This window comes from Artemia sp. Qi Xiang Cuo, chromosome 13, assembly GCF_049724085.1.
Source record: "Artemia sp. Qi Xiang Cuo chromosome 13, ASM4972408v1, whole genome shotgun sequence".
NCBI lineage: Eukaryota > Metazoa > Arthropoda > Branchiopoda > Anostraca > Artemiidae > Artemia > Artemia sp. Qi Xiang Cuo.
This window is the reverse complement of record NC_142806.1, coordinates 56,588,605-56,613,240: the sequence shown is the minus strand read 5'-3', so window position 1 is coordinate 56,613,240 and position 24,636 is coordinate 56,588,605. Positions and strand designations below refer to the sequence as shown.

Genomic DNA, 24,636 nt, shown 5'->3' with positions numbered 1-24,636 from the left:
CCCAAACTCCCACTTTCGCAGCCTTTAAATATAAAAAATTTCTTTAAACTGAAAGTAAGGAGCGACATTAAAACTTAAAACGAACAGAAATTATTCCGTATATGAAAGAGGCTGTGCCCTCCTTAACGCCTCGCTCTTTACGCTAAAGTTTGACTTTCTCACAACTCTTTTTTTAAACAATAAAAACTTTAGCCTAAAGAGCGAGGCGTTGAGGAGGGCTCGGCCTCTTTCATATACGGAATAATTTCTGTTCGTTTTAAGTTTTAATGTCGCTCCTTACTTTCAGTTTAAAGAAATTTTTTTTATATTTAAAGGCTGCGAAAGTGGGGGTTTGGGGGCGGTAGCCCCCCAACTGTGCCTCCTAATCCCTGTACGTTTTAAGGTTCGACCTTTTAACTCAGCCTCTTTAACTCTTTAGAAAACGTAGTTTTTTTTCAAATAATATATATATATATATATTCTATCTATATTGCAATGTATGCTAACTTTCATATTTACTCAAATTTTTATTTATACTTATTTACATTTTCATTACTATTTATTTATCATATATATTCATCTATTTCTATTTATTTATAAACCTGCTTACTCTTATTGTATTTATATTTTAATTTGTCACTGTATCCACCTACTTTACTAATAATGCTACCTAGGTAGACAAACCTATGAACTCGATCCATTTTCTTGGTATCAAAATTCGCCCTTTTATCTTTCCATACATTAGACTTTACCTAAAATACTCAATTAATCTGCATATTTTAAGTTTACGGGAGTTTTACCTTCCAATTTACTACAATTTTCACACTTAGCGTGGGCTGTGTTATCACAAATTAATCCAAATGGCCCATTTAAACTGAGCTAAAACAAAGCGCCGCTGAGCTTCTGATTCCGCACAAAACATATTACTAATTTTTCTTCCTACCGTAACTGCAGCAATATTACTGTCATATATAGCCATAATAATTGTAATCACATACCTGGTGCACCGCATAATAACAGGGCCCTCATTATGGTGCACCTCAATGGTGCACCTCATTAAAGTGTTTATGTCTGGGGAATTGAACATCTGTTAGGACGTCATCTGTTAGAAACAAAAAGGTCTGGTGGTTCAGCCGCTTCTTAGATATTCATCTAAGCGTGGAAATTCGGTCAAAACATTCTCTCTATGTCCTTTAACTACATAGCTCTTCTTGCAAAATTTTATTTACAGCATCTCTTAGTCTAATAAATATCAAAATGCTAAGATATTAATATTTGTTTTTGAAGTTAAAACAGGTCAAAAAAGCTTGATCGTTTTTTTAAATAATGCTGGGAAATCCGGTGCCCCCTTCATAGCAATTTCCCTTCCCCAATGAAAAACTTCTTCCATGGATCCTCCCACGTAACCCCCGATTATATATATATATATATATATATATATATATATATATATATATATATATATATATATATATATATATATATATATATATATATATATATATATATATATATATATATATATATATATATATTATATTAATAACAGGGCCCTCATTAAAGTGTTTTTGTCTGGGGAACAAACATCTGTTAGGACGTCATAAGAGTCGGGACAAAAAGATCTGGTGGTTCAGCCGCTTCCTTTAGATATTCATCTAAGCGTGGAAATTCGGTAAAAAAAACATTCTCTCTATGTTCTATAACTACACAGCTCTTCCTGCGAAACTTTATTTACAGCATCTCTTAGTCTTATAAATATCGAAATGATAAGATATTTACTCTCTACCAAAACATAGTTGATGTCGTCATAATTGCTGCTTCTATAGTTATCACCTATATGATAAAGGGGCTAAAGCAAAGATTTCCTCAAACTTTAAAGGAATTTCCCGTTTATTCAAAAATTGTATTTACCGTTTTAAGTGCCTTTCCTAAGTTCCGAAGCCACTATACTAAAAAGAAAAAAGAAAATCCGCATTATTAGGATCTATCGACTTATTCTTGTTTAGTTCTTTTAATGCCTTCTATCCTTAGTAAATAAATGTTCTTTCGCCTCTAAATCCTCAAAAATTATCTCACCATTTTTTTTTCATGGCGAATATACTTCTCATGGTTTAGCCCACCCTCTAAACGATTAGTAAAGCTAAGAAAACTACAGTTTAAACCTCTCTGTAGCAAGGCCTACTGGTCCCTAGGGTAAATATAGCCAAGAAGCTGACATAGCTTTGTTCTGCAGTAGCCTCAAATGGCCTTGTAAATTCCCTTACTACTATTTAACTTTATAAAACATTTAGACCTTATTTCCTTAGCACTTTCTATATTACTCATTATGCCTCCATTCAAATATTAAGATAGCACTAGTCTGAAGTGAATAATTTGTCTCAATTTCTTTAGAAGCCCAGTTACGGTTATAGACTACACGGTTAGCAATGGTTACAAACTGCTTTAATTTTGTAGGTATGGCAATCTAATTATAACCAATACAGTATTTTGTCATAAAATGGCCCAAAAGTTAAAAGGTATTCACATGATGGCAAGATAGCTAACCTTATTGATTATGTTATTGAATACCGAAGACCGGCAGGGTCGATCCAAAATTTTAAGGATATATAAGAGTGTTTGATATTGATGTTAAAAGCAAAGATCCCCATCTAGTAGTGCCTAGGGATATTCTAAAGCAGAAATTTAGGAAGGGTAAGTACCTTCAGGGAAGATATGACGTTGGTAGACTCCAGGATGGGAATTTGAGAGAAACTTTCTAGGAACAGTTGATACTAAATTGGAGAGTCTAAAATTTGATAATGTACAAGATGAATGAATTAAGTTTGGATAAAAATAGTCTGTGAAGCTGCTGATCGTGTCTTAGGAAACAAGGTTAGGATTGCAGCTGGGATTATTAGTAAAAATGCTTTATGTTTTATGAAGAAGAGGGGCTTTTACAAGAATTATGTGAGTGATACATACCCTTTAGCTGAAGCATCTTTAAGAAGGCAAGCCATAGCACAGTGAGCGTGCTGGCAACCAATGCCAGACCAAAAACCGAGCTAGTTCTACCCAAAATTAGCATTCAAATTGATGAAAGGAAGTAGGATATATTCAATGATTTTACTAAGATTACAAGCAGCCATGATTGGCCTGTAAGAAGAACAGCTCAATGGACTCTTACCTCGTTTAAGAACGGAAGTGACAGTTCCACACAAAAAGCAATTAGGAACAAGAGAACAACAAATACACATTTGGAAAAGCAACTGTAAATGGAAAAACAAAGACGGGCAATTTATTTTAAGATGATAAACACTAATTACAGCAAAGTCAACAGAGCTTGATTTCAACAGAGCTTGATTTCAACAGATTTCTTAACAGACGCAATTACAGCATCAACAAAAATGGGTAGAACTTGTGCCTGAGTCAAGAAAGGCGGGAGAATCGAATCAAGCAATTTTGATTAAAATGCGTGCACTGCATAATTCACTTTAGAAAATATAACTCAATATTGGTCAAACCACGCAAATAAATATATCAAAGTGATTACTGCTATGTACGAGAATAACATAGCTGCGGTTAAGGTAAAAAATGAGGATAGTAGCTGGTTTCGTATTAAAATTAGGAGCTAAGCAGGGTTGCATGCTATCCGCATTTATTTTGGATTGTTTTGATGGACTTTGTCCTAAGAAGCACAGCAAAGGCAATGGGACGACACTGAATCAACTGGGGAAGTAAGACTCTCCTAAATTTAAATTATCCTGCTGATTTAAGCATCTTAGATGAGAATATTACCAAAATGGATCAACTTTTGGAGGTTTTGGGAGTTCAGTGAGCAAGAATAAGTTTGAAGATTAATGTTAAAAAGACTAAGACTAAGAATAAGTGAAGGTGAAGAGTTGATGTAAGGTAACGAGAAGATCGATCAAATGAACAGCTTCACCTACCTAGGTAGTATTATCTGTAAAGATGGTGGGTGCAGTAAAGATGTTAAAAGTAGAATAGCCAAGGGTGTCTTTTCACAGTTGAAAAACTTGGAATAATAGGTAAAATAAGTTTGTTAACAATGATTAGAATATTGGAAGCTACAAAGATTAGAATATTGGTAGCTACAGAGATGAGAGTGTTCAAATATAGTTATTAAGCGTGGGTGCTCCGCAAGACAGAAGAGGATTTTCTAGATGTTTTCCAGAAAAATTGCATAAGGATTGTTTCGGGTTCCTGACTGACTAACCTTATCTCAAACAGTAAGCTGTACGAAAATGTCACTCAATCCCGCTTTATAGGGCTATAATGAGGGAAACTTTAAAATGGCTTGGATACGTTCTGCAGATAAACGATGACAGATTGCCAAAGAGTGTCCTTGTTGGCCAATCGTCTATGTCCAAACGAAAAGCAGGCGTTTCCGAGTCAGGTGGGAGGTTATCGTAAGAAAATAGTAAAGGGAAATGGAAAATTCTTGGCAGGGTGTAGAGGGAGTTTCTGAACACATTGGCATGGAGAAGGAGCATGCGTAGCTGAGTTGACCTTAGGTGGTTTGGTGTTGCAGTGAGTTGTTATTAGAAGTTGTAGCAAACAGTCTAACTCAATCTCACAGATCCTCATTCGTTTTATGCATAGCCTCCATGTCAAAACTCTTCGGTGTACTTTGATGGTGTACGTATCCTTTTGTTCCTATAAGACCTTACCTTAGACCTGGCTCCCGGTTTTCATCCCTTCTAAGGAAAAGCCCCTAAGAAAGATTAGCCTAGTAATGTTTACAAAGTAATAGCTCATTCCTCTTATATATTTTCATATACAACAGTTTAGCTTCAGTGTCTGTTGATAAAAATAAATGTTATTGTACATTTATTTTTATCAACCTCCTGTAAGATCGTCATTATCCCCCAGAAGCACACGGAGCGTTATCCATGATCTTACTTATCCATCCAATAATCTTTCATATACAAACGCACTTTTCGTTGGCCCTCGCTTGGCTGTGGCTAGATTGCGAGTATCTAGGGCCTTCGCCCTCACAAATGAGCTATGGCATAAGCCACCAATGGATTGCGGTATTTTGAAGAGAATTTTAAAATTTTTTTTCTTTATTTTGGTAAAAAAATAGAAAAAATGATCTGTCCATATTTCTTATGCTGCATGTTCTACAGTGTACTACAAACATGTATGTTCAGTGTATGTTCAAACATGATGTTAGTTTCATTAGTTTAGGACGGTATGGCAGATAAATAAACATTAACATACATATTTATACACCTCGTCTCCGGTTTTCAACCCTACTAAGGAAAAGTCCCCTAACGACGATTAGCCTAGGTACGTTTTCAAAGCTATGGCTCATTATCTTATATCTTTTCAAGCACAACAGTTTAGCTTCAGTGTCTCTTGATAAAAATACATGGCAAAAATAAAAACATTTTTATTTAACATCGTTAGGCTCTTAAGAATTATGCTGTAAAGCCTTCCGTTCGATGCAAGGCCCCGCGTTATTTTTTTACTTATACTTGCATTTAAATTTAGAGTAATGTAGCAAAGTTGCGGAAGCGCCTGCTTCGTTTATCTGAATATAAAAACATATAGCATTTTCCAACACTTTTGAAGATGCTTTCCTTGTCGAATTGCAGGTCCATTCCATGTACCTTTTCTCCCTTAGGGATATACCTCTTATTCAGACTTTCTATGGATAGTTTTTCCCCATTATGTGAATTGTGCAGGCATTTATTGATGTATCCCTGAAGACCTGCAGAGAATTGTAGGGAGCAAATTACTCTGACGTGCCAATTCAAAAAGGCTGTCTAATGTATCCCAACGGACAGAGGGATTGAGCAGCTAATGCAGAGAAAGTGCAGTAGCTGTAATTGTGTTACCTCTTGGGAATTAGACTATATTATTCTTTCTTATTGTGAAAATACTTCATAATTTAGAAAAAATTTAATTTGTACTCTAAATAGTTTTAAGAAGGCTATGCTTGTTTTTACGTATAGTTAGTAGCAAAATTAATTAAATTTTATCTACTAGTTAATTGCTTTAAGCTGCAATTTTTTGACATTCTCTCTTAAGAAAATTTTCAAAATTTTGATAAGTAGGTAACTTAAGACAGCCTTTATATAGAGACTTGTTTTCTTAGGTATTTGTTTTTCTAGTTTTTTTTTGTCTTAGGTATATTCTTTTTGCCAAATTTAACTTTTAGAGTTTACATAAATTATTGCAAAAGCATCAAAAATACCAGAGAAAAGCAATGGTTTTAGGGTTTCTTGTGAATTTAGGAAACATCCAAAACTTAGATTTTGGTCCCAAGGATAAAATAATTGTAATACTTTAGAAATTAAATTTAAAATAATTGTTCATGACCAAATCCGATGAACAGACGGTGATAAAATATCGAGGAAAGAGAAGTTTTGTTATAAAAAATAAACAGAATATTTGCAAATGGTCAAAAAAACTTAAAAATAAACAAAAATGTTTCGTAGCTTGGAAAATATTAATACAAATCCTTCTGTCCCGACTCAGAGAGAATAAACGCGAAAACTTCAAAGATAAAATTAAAATATAAGGCATAATGAATCCTTTCAACATAGAAAATATCCTAGTATGTTTTAGCATCTCTGTTTCAGAGAGCCCAATACAATGATTAATAAAGCTACAAAAATTTATTATAAAGCAAAAATGTAGGAACCAGAAAAAATTCCTAAAAACGGATTTTCACCCTACTCAAAAACAAAAGAATAAAAATATCATTAAGGAAATATAATCCCTTTTCGTTTGAACTTGAACATGATATTTTTAAGGGTAAAAAAAAGAAATTGAAATAAGAAAGCGATAAATTCTCACAAACTTATAAATATTTTATCAAGAAACAGGAGTTTTGTTTCAGAGAATCTAACACAATAATTGAAAAAACATCAAAAACTTATTGCTGTACCCTTATTCAGCATTAATAAATCCTGTCATATCCAGGACAAACTGATTTGACAGATTTCATCTTTCTATTCATGGAAATTTATAGAAATAGACTCTGTAACGTATTAATCTCCGGAAAGAAGGGAAGCATGTACATTAACACGACAGGTGAAAACTTTCCAACAGAGTTTTAGAAATAGAGGATGGAATAGGAAATTAGTTCCGGAGGAAAGAGATGGAAGTTGACAATTCTGGAGAAACATTATTAGCTCAGGCTATTTCCTTCGTCGTCAGAATGTTACCTTGACTGTTGTTCAGAATTTAATATTGAGGGAATATGTTGTTACTGAAAATGACTAAATTTTTAGAAAAACATAAAATAAAGCTAAAGAAACTCAACACAGTTTTTTTATTTTTGTTTTTATAGTAAATTATAAAGTTTTATAATTACGACACCAGAAACTTTAATTCTTCGTTTTTTCGCTTTTCTTTAAGTTAAAACATGAAACTTATGCAACAAAGAAAATATTTAGAGTATTTATGAACTTCAAAAATGTAATATATAACCATAAGTTTTTCACCAATCCACTGGAATAACTTTTGAAGTATACGAGGAGTTTTTAATAAAATAGTTAGAAATTGTTTCGTGACAACTTTACGGGAATACATCATCGGCGTTGACCATACCAAAAATGTATTAATTTCCAGAAAAGAAGCATAGAAAATCAAATAATTTCAGAGTGTAGTGTGTGCCCTTTCAATAACTAATTTTCACAAAAATAGAATCTTTCAATTTCAATTTGATCCCCCTCCCCATCCCTTGGAAGTTTCAGCATTGAAAGTTAGGGAGTCTCTATTGAAAATTACAAATATTTTTAGGAAATTTTTAAGTTACATGTTAAAATTGTTCTCAATCAGATTTTCTATGCTCCCGTTATACATCATTATAAATACATCACAGAATACTGTATATACAGTCTATATCTATACCTAACTTCAACCGAATAGTAATTTATTACTCAAATCGATGGTTATAGTCAAGACTTTAGGGAGTAGAGGGGGGGGGTGACTACCAAGGAATTTTTCAGAGAGGAGTATCGTGTACATCCAAAAGATGGTTTTTCAGAATTTAAACATTCTACTTTCTGAATATTCTTAGAGGGAAAAATTGCTGCCAAATTTTTGGGAGGGGTATCTGAAAGATTTTGACGGTATGATTTCCGCCCTAAATACTCTTATTATGAATATTTCTTAAAGGCAGAATATATTCACTACAAATTTTTGGAGAGCAATACTTGACACTTCAGGGAGGTGTATTTCAAGGCATGTATTTTTGACAAAAATGTCTAGCTTCCAAAAAATTTTAAAAGGAATATGTAAGTAAAGTTCTAGACATTTGGCCGATTTCTTTGCTGGTCATCCTCAATAACGGAAAATTACATTTTTTCCTTCAAAGTGAAATGATAAGACAAATAAAAATGAACAACAAACAATGATCCGGAAAACGGTTGGAGTCATTTGGTTAGGAAGATTTGATTATTTGAGCTGTAGTTACAAATTTTTGAAAGATTTGAGGTTTCAGAAAGAACAGTTGAAAGATTTGAGTTGTAGTCGCAAACTTTTCTTATCTTCCTACAAATTGTGTATAATCTTTAGTTGACAAAAAGCCAGATTGCATTAAAAGCCTCATGTCTCCTAGAAATAACCTTTCGGGAGGCAAATGGAAACACATCGTATTTTATCAGTATTATGGGAGTAATCATTAAACTTTTTATTAGGGAGCAAACTTTTATTTTTATTAAAAATAAAATTTTATTTTTTATTAATCATTAAACTTTTTTTATTAGGAAGGGGTCTTCTAGCCTCCCTTAAAACTCCTGGAACCGGCAGTAATGAGATCCCCTCGACACTGACCACATAAGCGTCTTTTTAAACATATGTCTTAGCTTCTCAGGGATGTCATGTACTTTACATCATTGGGAAAAAATATTTTACTAAAGTTTTGATGATGTATTAGTTCACTGCATAATTTCATGACATGATCTGCCCTCAAATCAATATTATTATCATATTCATAATGTAAAATTATTAGACGACATGTGAGATGTGAAAACTTCAGTTCACTGCAATTAAGTCCAAAGATGTCGACACAAAGTCAGTCAGAGATTATAAGATAATGGAGACCCCTGGTGCAAATTTTTTTCTCTCTATGATAGGCAGCGCAATAGCGCTGCCTAAGTAGAACGATGTTGGCAAAATATATATTTTTTTTTTGTTTCTTTTAGACCACGGCCCTTCGTACCGAAGAAGTTGTCGTAGAAACTTCAAAAAGTGCTCATTTGATTGGAAATTGGAAGGGCTTGTGCCCTTTTTAATAGCCAAATGGGATTGGAAGAAAACTAACACCCCTTCCACGCTCACCATTTCCCCAAACACATCCAATCAAAATTTTGATAAAACCATTTCGTCCAGCATATTTGAAAGATCCGGAAATTATTTCTTTGAGGATGACACCCCCCCCCCAGAGCCCTCAGGGCGAGGATAGTAAGTTATGCCCTGGGGGCGCTATAAGGTTTATATAGAAAGGGTGATCGTAGAAACTTCAAAAAGAGCTTATTCAATTGGAAAAATGAAAGGGCTAATGCCCTTTTCAATAGTCGAAAGTGATTGGAGAACAACTAGCCCCCCTCTTACGCCCACCATTTTCCCCAAACACATCCAATCAAAATTTTGAGATAGCCTTTTTGTTCAACATAGTTATAAGTTCTGGAAATTTAGCCTTGAAGGATGACAACCCCCCACAGCCCTCAGGGCAAGGGTTGTAAGTAATGCCCTGGGGGCATATAAGGTTTTTATTGAAAGCGCTGTCGAAGAAACTTCAAAAAGGGCTCATTAGATTGGAAATTGAAAGGGCTAGTACTCTTTTTAATAATCGAAAATGATTGGAGGGCAATTAACCCCCCACTCACGCCCACCATTTTCCCAGACACATCCAAACAAAATTTTGAGAAAGCCATTTTGTTCAACATAGTTATAAGTTCTGGAAATTTAGCCTTTGAGGATGACAACCCCACACAGCCCTCAGGGCAAGGGTTGTAAGTAATGCCCTGGGGGCATATAAGGTTTTTATTGAAAGCGCTGTCGAAGAAACTTCAAAAAGGGCTCATCTGATTGGAAATTGAAAGGGCTAGTACTCTTTTTAATAATCGAAAGTGATTGGAGGGCAACTAACTCTCTCTCACGCCCACCGTTTCCCCAAACACATCCAATCAAAATTTTGAGATAGCCTTTTGGTTCAACATAATTATATGTTCTGGAAATTTAGCCTTTGAGGATGACAACCCCCCACAGCCCTCAGGGCAAGGGTTGTAAGTAATGCCCTGGGGGCATATAAGGTTTTTATTGAAAGTGCTGTCGAAAAAACTTCAAAAAGGGCTCATGCGCTTGGAAATTGAAAGGGATAATGCCCTTTTCAATAGTATAAAGTGATTGGAGAACAACTAACCCTCCTCTCACGGCCACCATTTCCCCAAACACATCCAATCAAAATTTTGAGATGGCGTTTTTGTTCAACATAGTTATAAGTTCTGGAAATTTAGCCGTTGAGGATGACGACCCCCCACAGCCCTCAGGGCAAGGGTTGTAAGTAATGCCCAGGGGGCATATAAGGTTTTTATTGAAAGCGCTGTCGAAGAAACTTCAAAAAGGGCTCATTCGATTGGAAATTGAAAGGGATAGTACCCTTTTTAATAATCGAAAATGATTGGAGGGCAACTAACCCCCCTCTCACGCCCACCATTTTCCCAAAAACTCCAATCAAAATTTTGAGATAGCCATTTTTTTCAACGTGGTTGAAAGGTCCAAAAATTATGTTTTTGAGGATGACAAACCCCACACAGCCCCCAGTGCAAAGGTTGTAATTTATGCCCTGGGGGCATTTAAGGTTTTTACGGAAAGTGTTGCCGTAGAAACTTCAAAAGGGGTTCATTCAATTGGGAATTGAGATGACTAGTGCCCTTATTAATAGTCAAAAGCGATCGGAGGGCAAATGCTCCCCCCCTCCACGCCCATCTTTTCCCCAAACACTTCTGATCAACATTTTGATATAACCATTTTGTTGAACGTAGCTGAAGGGTTCAGCAATTATGTCTTTGAGTTAGACAACCTCCCACAGCCCTCAGGGCTAAGGACGTAAGTTATGCCCTGGGGGTATATAAAGTTTTTACAGAAAGCGTTTTCTGATAAATCTTTTCATTACCCAACGTCACCTTTTCATTTTCACTTATTCCTAGTCTTAATGGCTTAGTCTTTTTAACATTAATTTTCAAACCTATTTTAGCACCCTGAACTCGCAAAACCTCAAAAAACTTCATTCATTTTGCCCACACTTTCATCTAGGATGCTTAAATCATCAGCAAAATCGAAGTCCAGGAGACTTCTTTCTCCACATTTGATTCCGTGGTCTCCCATTGCCTTTCTTATGCTCCTTAAGACAAAGTTCATCAAAATAATCCATATAAAGGGGAATAGAACTCAACCCTGCTTAACTCCTGATCAAACAGTTCGTGGTAACGAACTGTAAGTAAGGAGCGACCCGGCTCAATGGTATACGAAACTCTAAAAAACGGAATTTTGATACCAATAGATACATCAAAAGAATCAGATTTTAATTCTGATTTCAAAAATATAAGTTTTATTAAGACTAATTATACCCATCAAAAGTTATGTGCCTGAGAAAATTTGGCTGATTTTCAAAAAAAGGAGGAAAGACCTCTAAAAGTTATAGAACCTTAATGAAAATCACACCATCATATTCAGCGTATCAGAGAACCCTACTGTAGAAGTTTCAAGCTCCTATCTGCAAAAATGTGGAATTTTGCATTCTTTGCCGGAAGAAAGATCAAGGATGCGTGTTTATTTGTTTTTTTGTTGTTTTTTTCCCAGGGTTGATCGTATCGCCCCAGTGGTTGTAGAATATCGTGAGAGGACTCATTCGAACGGAAATTTAAAGTTCTAGTGCTCTTTCTAAGTGACCAAAAAAAATTGAGGGCAACTAGGCCCCCTCCTACGCTCATTTTTTCCCCAAAATCACCGGATCAAAATTTTGAGATAGCCATTTTGTTCAGCATGGTCGAAAATATTATAACTATGCCTTTTAGGATGACTTAATCCCTCAAAGCCCCCGGGGGAAGGGCTAAAAGTTATGAACTTTACCCAATGTTGACATGTAGTTTTGGTTATTGGGATGTATACAGACGTTTTCAGGGGGATTTTTTTCTGATAGTGGGGGGTGGGGGTGGTTCGGGGGTTATATGGGAGGATCTTTTCATGAAGAAAATTTTCCTGGGGGAAGGGACATTGCTATGAAGGGGGAGCCGGATTTCCCAGCATTATTTAAAAAAAGATCAGAAATTAATTATAAAAAAAAACAAGTTTTCCAACTGAAAATAAGGAGTAACCTCTAAACTTAAAACGAACAGAAAATATTACGTGTATGGTTGGGTTAACCTCCTAGTCAATACCTCGCTCTTTAAGCCAAAGATGTTTTAGTACTTTCATAAGAGCTATTTATTCTAAGTAACGGCCTTTGTGATTAAGGGTCATTTTTAAAGAATTGTAACAAATTTTGAACTTTAGCTTAAAGAGCGAGGTATTGACTAGGGGGCGAGCCCCCTAATATACGTATTAAAAATATATGAACATAGAAGTTTGTTACGTAATTTAATTCGTAAGTTGCGTAAATTTATTACTAATAAAAACGTTCGTAAATAAAATTAAACAAGTTTTGAGAAAGCCATTTAACCAAATAAAAGTAAAATTAATCTGCAAATTTTGCTTTAATTATTCGGCCTTTGTGATTAAGGGGTCATTTTTAAAGAATTGGAACAAAATTTGAACTTTAGCTTAAAGAGCAAGGTATTGAGTAGGGGGTGAACCCCCTAATATACGTATTAAAAATATATGAATATAGATGTTCGATACGTAAGTTAATTCGTAAGTTACGTATATTTATCAAACAGTTTGTGGTAACGAACTGTAAGTAAGGAGCGACCCGGCTCAATGGTAACCGAAAGTCTAAAAACGGAATTTTGATACCAATAGATACATCAAAAGAATCAGATTTTAATAGTGATTTCAAATATATAAGTTTCATCCAATTTAATCTTACCCATCTAAAGTTACGCGCCTGGGAAAATTTGGCCTATTTTCGAAAAAAGGGGAAAAGACCCCCTAAAAACTAAATGACCTTAATGAAAATCACACCATCATATTCAGCGTATCAGAGAACCCTACTGTAGAGGTTTCAAGTTCCTATCTACAAAAATGTGGAATTTTTCATTTTTTGCCAGAAGAAAGGTCCCGGATGCGTGTTTATTTATTTTTTTTTTCCCAGGGGTAATCGTATTGACCTAGTGGTCCTAGAATATCGTGAGAGGGCTCATTCAAACGGAAATTAAAAGTTCTAGTGCCCTTTCTAAGTGACCGAAATTGGAGGGAAACTTGGCCCCCTCCCACGCTCATTTTTTTCCCGAAGTCACCCGATCGAAATTTTGAGACAGCCATTTTGTTCAGCATAGTCGAAAATCTAATTTAATATGTCTTTGAGGATGACTTAATCCCCCACTGTTCCCGGGGGAAGGGCTGCAAGTTATAAACTTTGCCCATTATTTCCATATAGTGTTGGTTAATGGCAAGTATACAGGCGTTTTCAGGAGGTTTTGTTTTCTAGTTGGGGGTCGGGGTTAGAGTAGGAGATACGTGGGAGGGTATTTACCTGGATGATATTGCCGTAGCGGATGGGATATTTCTATGAAGGAGGCGCCAGATTTTCCAGTATCATTTAAAGAACAATCACATATTAAATAAAAAACAAGTTTTTTTCAACTGAGAGTAAGGAGCAACATAAAAACTTAAAACGAACAGAAATTATTATGTATATGAGGGGGTTTTCCCTCCAGTCAATACCTTGCTCTTTACGCTAAAGTTTTTTTCAGTACTTTTAAAAGAGCCATCTATTCTAATTAACCGGCCTTTGTGATTCAGGGGTTTGTGATTCGGACAAAATTCGAACTTTAGTATAAAGAGCGAGGTATTGACTAGGGAGCGAACTCCCTAATATACGTAATAAAAATATACAAATATAGAAATTCGTTACGTAAGTTAATTCGTAAGTTACGTCAGAATAAAATTTCGAGATAGCCAATTAGCCCAAAAAAAGGAAAATTAATATGCGAATTTCGTTTTAATTATTCATGTACGGTGATTCAAAATCAAAGCTGCATTAATTCAAAAACGTTCAGAACTTAAATAAAAAAAAAACAAGATTTTTTAACTGAAAGTAAGGAGCGACATTAAAACTTAAAACGAACAGAAATTATTCCGTATATGAAAGGGGCTTTCCCCTCCTCAACACCTCGCTCTTTACGCTAAAGTTTTTATTGTTTAAAAAAATAAAGTTGTGAGACAGAGTCAAACTTTAGCGCAAAGAGCGAGGGGTTGAGGAGGGGACAGCCCCCTTCATATACGGAATAATTTTTGTTCGTTTTAAGTTTTAACGTCGTACCTTACTTTCAGTTTAAAAAACTTGTTTTTTTTAGTTAATTTAATACAAAACCAGCTGCTAACCTCACTTTCCACATTAAACGCAGCAATGCTATTCTCGTACATAGCAGTAATCACTTTAATGTATTTGTCTGGTATACCATACAAGGATAAAACCTTTATTAAAGCTCTTTTATTTCTCAAAATGTTCGGCCGATCTCTCTTTAGTTTTTTTCCTTATCGCTATTTGCGGCCCCATTTCCATGTTGAACTAGGCCAAGTCCGAATTGACTACTCCCTTTCAATTTATTAACATGCTAGTACAGTATTTCACTATTATGCCGTCTAGCTGCATCTTTCAGATCCTTGGCAATTTTATCCATGGCCTCCACTTCACACCTCCTTAGTTCATATTTTAATGCTTTCTCCAGTTTCTTTACATTCGTTTTGTTTTCATACAATCTATCACTCAGATAATCCTTGTACAAGCCCTGTCTCCTTTCTATTATACATAAAGCTTTTTCACAAATATTTTTAGCTGCAGTTCTAGCTTTCTTCCCTAAGACACCTTCAGCAACTTCACAAATTATTTTTCTAAAAATTATTCCAACCATCTTCCACATTATCAAATTTTAAACTCTTTAGTTTAGTATTCAACTGTTCCTAGAAAGTTTCTCTCAAATTCTCATCCTGGCATCTACTAACAACATCACTTCCCACGAGGTAGTGACCCTTCCGATATTTCAGCTTTAAATTAACCCTAGACACTATTAGATGGTAATCTTTACTTTTAACATCAATAACAGCACTCCTATATACCCTAGTATCTTTTCATTGATCCTGCCAGTCTTCGGTTTACTATAACATAATCAATAAGGTTTGCTGTCTTACCATCACGTCAATACGAAGTTAATTTATGAGCCATTTTATGACCAAACACCGTATCGCTTATAACTAGATTGTTATACCTACAAAATTGTAAAAGTCTGTATCCATTACTACTTTCTTTTCCTACACCTAATTTACCTAGGCTAGGATACCATCTATCCCTATTTCTACCAACCTAGGCGTTAGAATCTCCCAGTAATAATATCATATTTCTACCTGGGACCCTGTCTATTCGCTCCTGTAACTGTAAGTAAAATTCATCTGAGTCACTAGTATCTCCGTCAGTTGGTTCTACAGGGGCGTATACTAATGTAACTGATACCCTGAACTTTTTAGTCATAAAATGAGCAATTAGTATTCTATTATTAATACTTTCCCAGCCTAAACAAGACTTAGGAGCCTCCATATTTATCATGAGCCCTACTCCCTGTCCATGTACCCCATCCTTCCTGCCTGAGTAAACAAATTCTATATCACCTAAATTCATGCTTCCTACCCCTGGGATATGAGCTTCTCAAACCCCTAATAAATACAGTTTGAATCATTTGAATTCGTCAGTAAAAATGTCGATACGATAGTCATTTTTTAACGTCGTAACATTCCAAGTTCCAATTTTCATGTTCATCATTGAAATTATTTTCACCTCAGGAAAAGCAATGATACCAGATACCAGTGCAGGATGAGGATCGCATATCTTCTCAAGTCTACACCGAAGTGCTTAGAACGGGAGATAGAGCGCTTAGCCGGCTTATAACCGGACAGCAAGAAGTTCCTGGGACCTCCATGAATAGAGGCTTTGTGCAATCCTGGGTCCATCTTGGTCACAACATGGTTTTCAGCACTGGGCGATGCTCTTGTATCAACAAGAGATCCTGCACAGACTATCTCAAGCCTATTACCTTCGACTGATTACATATTCACGCCTACAAATATTATGCTACTACGGGGAGGCAGCCCATAGTAGATAAATTAGCTAAGAAGAAGTTTTTCAGCCCGAAGACGCCCGTCAAAACATGCCAAGCCCAGAAGAATTGTCCATTAGTCAGAATCCCGTGCGAATGCTGTGTCGTTTACTAGGCTATAATTTCCTCGAGGTGCGCCACTCCTCAAGTGGGAATAGAGTTGACCGCAAGGTCCCCAGTCTTGCAGGTACCCCAAAAGGGCCGAGGCAGCCCTTTGCAGAGGCTGTTGTCCATTAAGACAAGACTGGTAAATAAAAGCAAAAAATAAATAAAAGCAAAAAATAATGCAAAAGCAAAAAATAATAGCTACAAAATATCGATTTTGTGGATAGCTACAAAACATGGATTTGTTGGAAAATATCGATGGTTGGAAGAGTTGGATTGAAAGTAAGCACGTTTGTCTTTTTCAACTTAGACGAAATTCAAATTATAGAAAAACAGATGTTATGTTAAAATGAGAAAAACCAATGTGCTTCTGCTAGATTGGCAAATGAATAGATTCATGCTATTTGCCAAACGCAATAATGTTATCTTGACCTTGACCTACAGTAAGTTAAAGTAAAACTAGGAATTTGTAAAATTTTCAAGGCAAATAGACATTGATTTTGATATTTTCTGTCATTCCAACAACCCTCTGTAGCCTGTTTTGTTTTTTTCTTGTCGTGCTTGCATTATAATATTCTATTTATCATACATACTGCATAACTTATCCTGCTTTGTCGCTTTGCTTTCCTAATGTATTGTTGATAATAATCATATTGCAATTCATTAAAGTGTGAGTTTTATCATTTTTTTTGTTTTATTTTTCCCCTTTTTTTATATGCAATCATTTAATTAAGTTCGTTCTATTTTCGTTTGTTTTTTTCTGCCTTTTTTGTTTCTTTTAATAAAAGCTCCTGAATGTAAAGTCGAAATGTTCAGACCTTTATTATTATTAGCCAGAAATTTTTTTGCTATTTTTTAACTGCCTTATTAAAATGTTATACCAGTTTTCCCCGATAAGTTGCATTTCGTTTTAATTGTAAACGGAAAGGCAATCTAGAAATTATATAAGAAATTATAGAAACATTAGGTTTAAAAATTATTTATTTGTCTTTTTCAATTTGGCATTTAAAGAGAGAATTAGTCAATAATCTCATATTGACTAATATGTCAATTCATTTTTCCCCTTCAGTCAATAATTATTATGCAAATCAACTCTATCTCAGACAAAATACAAGCAATAGACCACAAATATGGCTGATCAGCCAATGTAGTACTGATAAAACCAATGAAATGCGCTAAAAAGATTAGAGAAACGCGTTTAATATGAAAACAAACACTTATGAAAAGACTAATGATATATGATAATATTCTATCACCTCAATTTATCTTACATTTTCAAGATATAAAATTTTCTGTATTATGAACACAGGTTTTCAGTTTGAGGAATAGCAAGGTTTGTGGCTTTACCGGTGCTATCTATGAAAAAATCATCATCAAAGAAAATATGAAGTAGATGGTACAAAAAGCACATGCAACTAAAGTTCAAAATGAACTAAACCGTTTCCTTCTACACTTTAAGCACATGTGGGAAGGATAAGGTGGCTTTATCTCAAATGACAAACACTTTTTTGGGCAAGTATTTATATTTGTTAAACATGGACGATCACAGAGCAGAGTTTGTTAGACCACGGTACTATCAAACATATTAATGAGAACGAATGAGCTTATATTTCCTTGAATTAAGAATTTAAATCATTGTATTTGGGGTAGCAAACTCTAAAAACTAAAAGATTTTTCTTCGTTTTTCTTAATTAGAACAAAGCAGCCTGACTTTTTTCCACCAAGACTTCATCGACGAATACTTTAATAGAAAAACAGTGTGATACAGTTTTTATTTGTTTTTTCTCAATAGCTCGAAATGGAAGGGTCTATTTATTCACATTTACCAGAAAAAATAAGATATTTAGTTTAAATGCTTCAAAGTATCATTCATAGATTAAATACCTATTGTTTCCAAATTGCTTTATTTTTGCAAGGTAACCTGTATTCAGTTTATTTCTATTTAAACTTTATCGCAAAGAGTGAGGGGCGTAGCGGGCAGCAGCTGATCTCATTTACAGGACGATTTCTGTTCGATTTGACTTATTATGCTGATATGTGCTTAAATTTAGAAGAAAAACTCTTTTATTCAGTTTTATGTAAACGAACGGAAAAATATTTATATCAATACATCGTTAATTTTCAAAAAGCCGCTGAATTGATGAAAATGGCAAAAGGAAATTTGGTTAGTCAAAATTCCACCCTTCGTAAGCCAAAAGTTAGAGGCTGCTTTTGAAACTTTACCAACACAATTGTTGAGAAATTTCCACAAACTAAAATAAACCATTTTTATGAAAAAATTCCACCATTCGTAAGCCAAAAGTTAGAGGTTGCTTTTGAACCTTTACCAACACAATTGTTGAGAAATTTCCACAAAATAAAATAAACCACTTTTATGCCAAAATTCCACCATTCATAAGCCAAAAGTTAGAGGCTGCTTTTGAACCTTTGCCAATACAAGTGTTGAGAAATTTCCACAAACTAAAATAAACCATTTTTAACTATTTAACCTGTCCAGGAAGATTACAAGAAAACCAGCTAACTTTACAGATCCTGGTCTTCATTCACTTGATACAAGAAAATTTGCCAGGATAGATTATGCAGTTGAACTATAGCAATCAATTCAATCAGTCATCAAATGAATTTTGATGACACGTCTCGTAAAAATGTTCCTATAGTGTCTGAAATATTTTATAGAGATAAAGAGCATAGTTAATAGAACAGATAGGTAAACTGACAGATAAATTAGCTTACATCAGGCGAGGTGCGTTTTAAACTGAGCTGTAAAGCTTTAAAATGAATAATGCAGGTCAATCTTGTTGACCAGTGATACCACTCATTTGGAGACAGTTTGGAGACATTTGGAGACAAAAAACATGGAGACAGATCTCCAGAACTGTTTTATTATGGACATCGTCCTCTACATCTGCGAAGCTTTTATCTGGTTGCAAGAATACATAAGTACACGGGAGGACATTGAAAGTACGAGTAATACAAAATATATTGAAGTACATAGGCGGGGGGGACGATACTGACATTTTGGGAGTCTTTTTTTGTTGTAGGAAAGTTTTATGCCATAAAAAGACTCGCACCATTTCTGAAAGGCAAGCTAAAGAGATAGAAAGGCACAGCAGTTTTTAGTCTTTAACTTGAAGCACCTAATATACAAACCCAGTACCCGTTTTAGGATGACATGTTTATTCCCGATGCGAAGTAAAGAAATGGTGAAAAGAGCTTCTAAGAAAGAGTATACAAAACAAAGGTAAAGAAATGGCACTCGACTTCAGAGTACCATACATCTGTGCTGATATCCGTTGCATAGCCAGCCATCTTGTGCTTTCACATCCCCAAAGAATGAGTATAGCTTTGAACTGGTGTCTACACGATGAGACAGCATGATATCACAGGTGGTAATCAATCATGAGAGGGTTTAGCCGCACAATGCTTTTGATTCAGCTTTGTTTTAGTGACCACCCCTCCCCTCTAAAAAGGCACAGAAAAAACAAACACAGACTCCCATATGACCATTCTTCTGATGAATAAAATTATTAAAGAGGATGCTGAAACTGTCATTTGAAAGTTCTCACACATATTGGAATCAATGGTACATTTTTCGTCGAGATCATACCCCATTCGAAAGTGTTTTTTGTACCTTTTGGGGTCTATTCGCCAGTTATATAGTTTTCTTATGGTTCTGCTTATTGTTTAGTAACTTTAAACTTATCAAAATTACACATTTGAAAATAGAATACAAAGATTTTCTGAGTTTTATTAATCGTTGAAAGGATTGCTCAATCTACCAGTCACTGCTACAAACAGTTTTATGCTTAGAAAATATTCTTTTTTTTTGTATTTTTCCTTCTCGCTCAAACTTGAAACCCATCTACATAATATAAGGTAAACTTACTTGGTAAGACTGGTAGGACACTTGACCGTCTGTTGGAAGCAATTTTTCCCGCAGCAGTTAAAATTTGAATGATATCATCTATTGTAAATCTTGGTCTTGGATTCCATTCTCTTTGTTGTATCATGCCTCCGTTGCTTTCATAGTTCTCAAACTTCAACCTAAAAAGGTTCAAAGGTTCTCATTATTCACCTATAATGAGCAACACTCGCTTACCTTCAGGCATAAGAGACTATTCTCTTGTGATAATTGGAAACCAGATGACTCTGGCTGCAAAAACACCCAGGAGAAATATTTATATAAGCAAGGATTGCTTTAAAAAGGTTGAAAGGTAAGCACATTACTTTGAGGATTGCCCTAAAAATGTTCACCAAGAAAGGTAGGCATTCACTCGATACCGAACATAATGTTCGCCTTTAATTCTATGTCTGAATATGACAAATATTACATCTGCAGAATCCCGGCTTGATACTTAAAATGCAGCGCATTGAAAAAAAAGACTTGTATAGCAAAAAGATTGATAACAGATTCCAACAAAAAAAACAGAAGGAGATAGATAACAAATCAAATTCTTCATTGAGGGATATCTTTGAACTGGTTTTGAGCTTCTCGGACGTCAGTGCGACAAAAGAATTGGCTATATCAGTATCCAAACAACATGAATAGGATAATTCATATTTGACATTGTATGAAAGAGATTTCTTCCTCAACGCTTTTCCTTCACCTTTTTGTACCAACCTGTGCCTAATAAAATTCCTCTTAATCAAATTCAGTTAATATAGACTTGTTATAATGAACAGCTAGCCATAATAGAACAGCCTGTTATAATAGAGCAGCTAGTCGAAGATCAAATTATGAATCAACTATGTAGCCAGTAGAAAAACTGTGCAGAGGGGCAGAGTTAGTTTACTCTTTAAGCATTTACTCAGCTGAATATTTATTTTGAATGCAGTTAAATCAACAGATATGGACAACAATGGCCAAATAGAAGTGTAAAATTGACATTTTTGGCTTTTCTTGTACGTTGGACCGAGAAAGAAATTTGCATCATTAGTCTGATAATATTAATAACGTTCAGGACATAATTACGGGTTAATTTGGGGGTTAAATTGGATTGATTCAAATTAATTCAGTGCTTGAGATTCTGTGGCCAAAGGTATTTACAATTTATTTGCGTTATGGTAAAAAAAAAACACATTTAAAATAGGTCTGGTTTCCCACTTAAATCCTTATATACGCAAAAAAGGGGTAATTTTAAAATTCTGCCTTATCCAAGAAGGATAATGCAGGTTCAATTCTGACAGGTTCAATTCCAAAACCAGCCATAAAGGGGTCCGCATAGTTTTGCTGATCTTTACAGGTTCAAAAATCTGTCTATATTTCGCCTGATAATAAACTAGTAAAAAGACCCCTAATAAGATATAAGAACCCAATCTAGAATGTCTATGCAAGGATCTTACTTCTTCAAGTTCAACCGAAACTATGAATATCAAGCCAATAATAACATTCTTCTCGTAAAGTAGTGCAAACATTTTATTAAGCAAATTTATGTTCACTCATTGCATTTTTTTTTTCTTATTTTATTATTTTTATTCATCCTATTTTTATTTTTAAAAACGTCTGCTTTTTGTTGAATTTTCTTTGTTTTGAATTTGAAATCACATTCCAAAAAACCACGGATCAAAATAATTTCGAATATATAAAAAAAACATTATCATAGAATGAGTGTTTAAATTTGGATAATACTTTCTCACATGGGTGCAAATAAAAAGGAAACTGGATAGAAATGAATCTTTGATGCTATTTATTAAAAAAAAAATTTCCAAAAAATATGTTTTTCAAAGAAAAGTAAAGAACTCCATTAAACAAAAAATTAGCAAAAATAAAATCAAATAATCTACCAAGCGTGAAACTACCACAAATCAGCATCGATAAATAAAATGAAACCCAAAATGAAAAGAAATTACAATAAATAACCGAGTCAAGCTCAAAACGAGCAAAAATTAACATAAGTTGGGTTCAAACCTCCAAAGCCTACCTATGGCCAAAGCAATATTTGCACTTCACTGAAAAATGGATACTTTTTTGCTTTTATATATTTAATAAATCAAATAATTTTAACGTATTAACTGCTAAATATCAGTGTATGTATGTTAAACTAATAATGAACAGTCATTTGTATTTTTTCAGTAAAGTGTACATTATGTTCTGGCCTTGGGAAGGCATAGGGTAAAGTGACATAGTCTTTTCAGGTAAAAAGAAAATAATACTTTAAATCTTTTCGTTTTTTAAGACTTTATAGTTTGGCCTTCTATTTGTATGCTGGAGAAAAAATTTCAGCAATTTTTAACAACATACACCCTTTTAAAATTTGGAGACGAATAGTACTGTTTAATTTAGTTTCATACCTCCTCTAGTTGACCTGAAATGGAAAACTTGATACCATTCGCAAAAAATCTGTTTACTTTCTTTGATAGCTTGGATAAACTTAGGGTATTTTGTTTTAGTTAAATTTTAAGAGCAGAAGTAGCCCCAAAAGTTTGAACATAATACCCTCAGTCATTCGTGGGATACTGCTGAGACGCCTTATTGGGAATTAGCATTATCACACTGCATTTTGGTTTAATCTTAACGCAACATTTAGTTTTTAAACATAATAGGCAAATAGGAGGGGGGGGGCGGGGGAGGCTGGGAGTGGAAGGGGGATCAGTTGCCCTCCAATCACTTTCGACTATTAAAAAGGGCATCAGCCCTTTCTATTTTCAATCGAATGAGCCCTTTTTGAAGTTCTCACGACAACTCCTTCGATACGAAGTGCACTGGTCTAAACAACAACAACAACAAAATATATCACTAATCACTTTTGACTATTAAAAATGGTACTAGTCCTTTGAATTTCAAATCAAATGAGCCCTTTTTCAAGTTTCTAAGACAAAGATTTCAATAAAAACCTCATATACCTCCAGGACATAACTTATAACCCTTGCCCTGAGGGTTGTGGGGGAGTGTCCTCCTCAAAAACATTTTTTCTATCAGGAAATCAACTACGCTGAACAAAATGGCTATCTCAAAATTTTTATTGGATGTATTTGGGGGAATGATGGGCGTGGGAGGGGGGGGGGGCTATTTTCCCTCCAATCACTTTCGACTATTAAAAAGGGCAGTAGCCCTATGAATATCCAATCGAATGAGCTTTTTTAGAAGTTTCTACGACAACGCATTCTGTAAAAACCGTATATGCCTCCAGGGCATAACTTAAAACTCTTACCCTGAGGGCTGTGGGGGAGTTTCCTCCTCAAAAACGTATTTTATGTCTGGAAATCAACTACGCTGAACAAAATGGCTATCTCAAAATTTTGATTGGGGGAATGATAGGCTTGGGGCGGGGGCGGGGGGGCTAGTTTCCCTCCAATCACTTTCGGCTATTAAAAAGTGCACTAGCCCTTTTAATCTCCAATCGAATGAGTATTTTTTGAAGTTTCTACGACAGCGACTTCTATAAAAACCTTATTTGCCCCCAGGGCATAACTTATAATCCATGCCCTGAGGGTTGTGGGGGAGTGTCCTCCTCAAAAATATATTTTTATCTTGAAATCTACTACGCTGAACAAAATGGCTATCTCAAAATTTTGATTGGATGTTTTAGGGGAATGATGGGCGTGGGGGGCTAGTTGCCCTCCAATCACTTTCAACCATTCAAAAGGGCAATAGAACTCCCAATTTCCAATCGAATGAGCCCCTTTTGAAGTTTCTACGACGACCCCTTCCATATGAAGTGCCCAGCTCTAAAAGAAAAAAAAATAAATAGTACATTGTGCCAACATCGTTCTTATATGCCCTCGAGGCATAACTTAAAAAACTTGCCCCGAGGGTTGTGGGGGAGTGTCCTCCTCAAAAACATATTTTCTACCTGGAAATCAACTACACTGAACAAAATGGCTATCTCAAAATTTTGATTGGATTTGTTTTCCAATCGAATGAGCCTTTTTTGAAGTTTCTACGACAACACCTTCTATAAAAAACCTTATATGCCCCCAGGGCATAACTTAAAACCCTTGCCCTGAGGGTTTTGGGGGAGTGTCCTCCAAAAAAACATATTTTCTATATGGAAATCAACTACCCTGACAAAATGGCTTTCTCAAAATTTTGATTGGATGTGTTTGGGGGAATGATGGGCCGGGGGGTCTAGCTGCCCTCCAATCACTTTTGACTAATAAAAAGGGTACTAGCCCTTCGAATTTCCAATCGAATGAGCCTGTTTTGAAGTTTCTACGACAATGCCTTCTATAAAAACCTTATTTGTCTCCAGGGCATAACTTAAAACCCTTGTCCTTGGATTTTGGTTGAGTGTCCTCCTCAAAAATATATTTTCTATCCAGAAATCAACTACACTGAACAAAATGG

At 35.1% G+C, this 24,636-nt stretch overlaps 1 protein-coding gene across 1 annotated transcript in view; it reads right to left on the bottom strand.

Moving 5' to 3' along the window:
• Nucleotides 1–24,636, bottom strand: part of LOC148945456 (uncharacterized) — a 77,316-nt gene that overhangs the window by 5,672 nt on the left and 47,008 nt on the right. Inside the window, exon 6 of the mRNA XM_089098592.1 lies at nt 20,236–20,393. Within this exon, the coding sequence (XP_088954718.1) occupies nt 20,236–20,393 (158 nt within the window). The remainder of the gene's footprint in view (nt 1–20,235; nt 20,394–24,636) is intronic.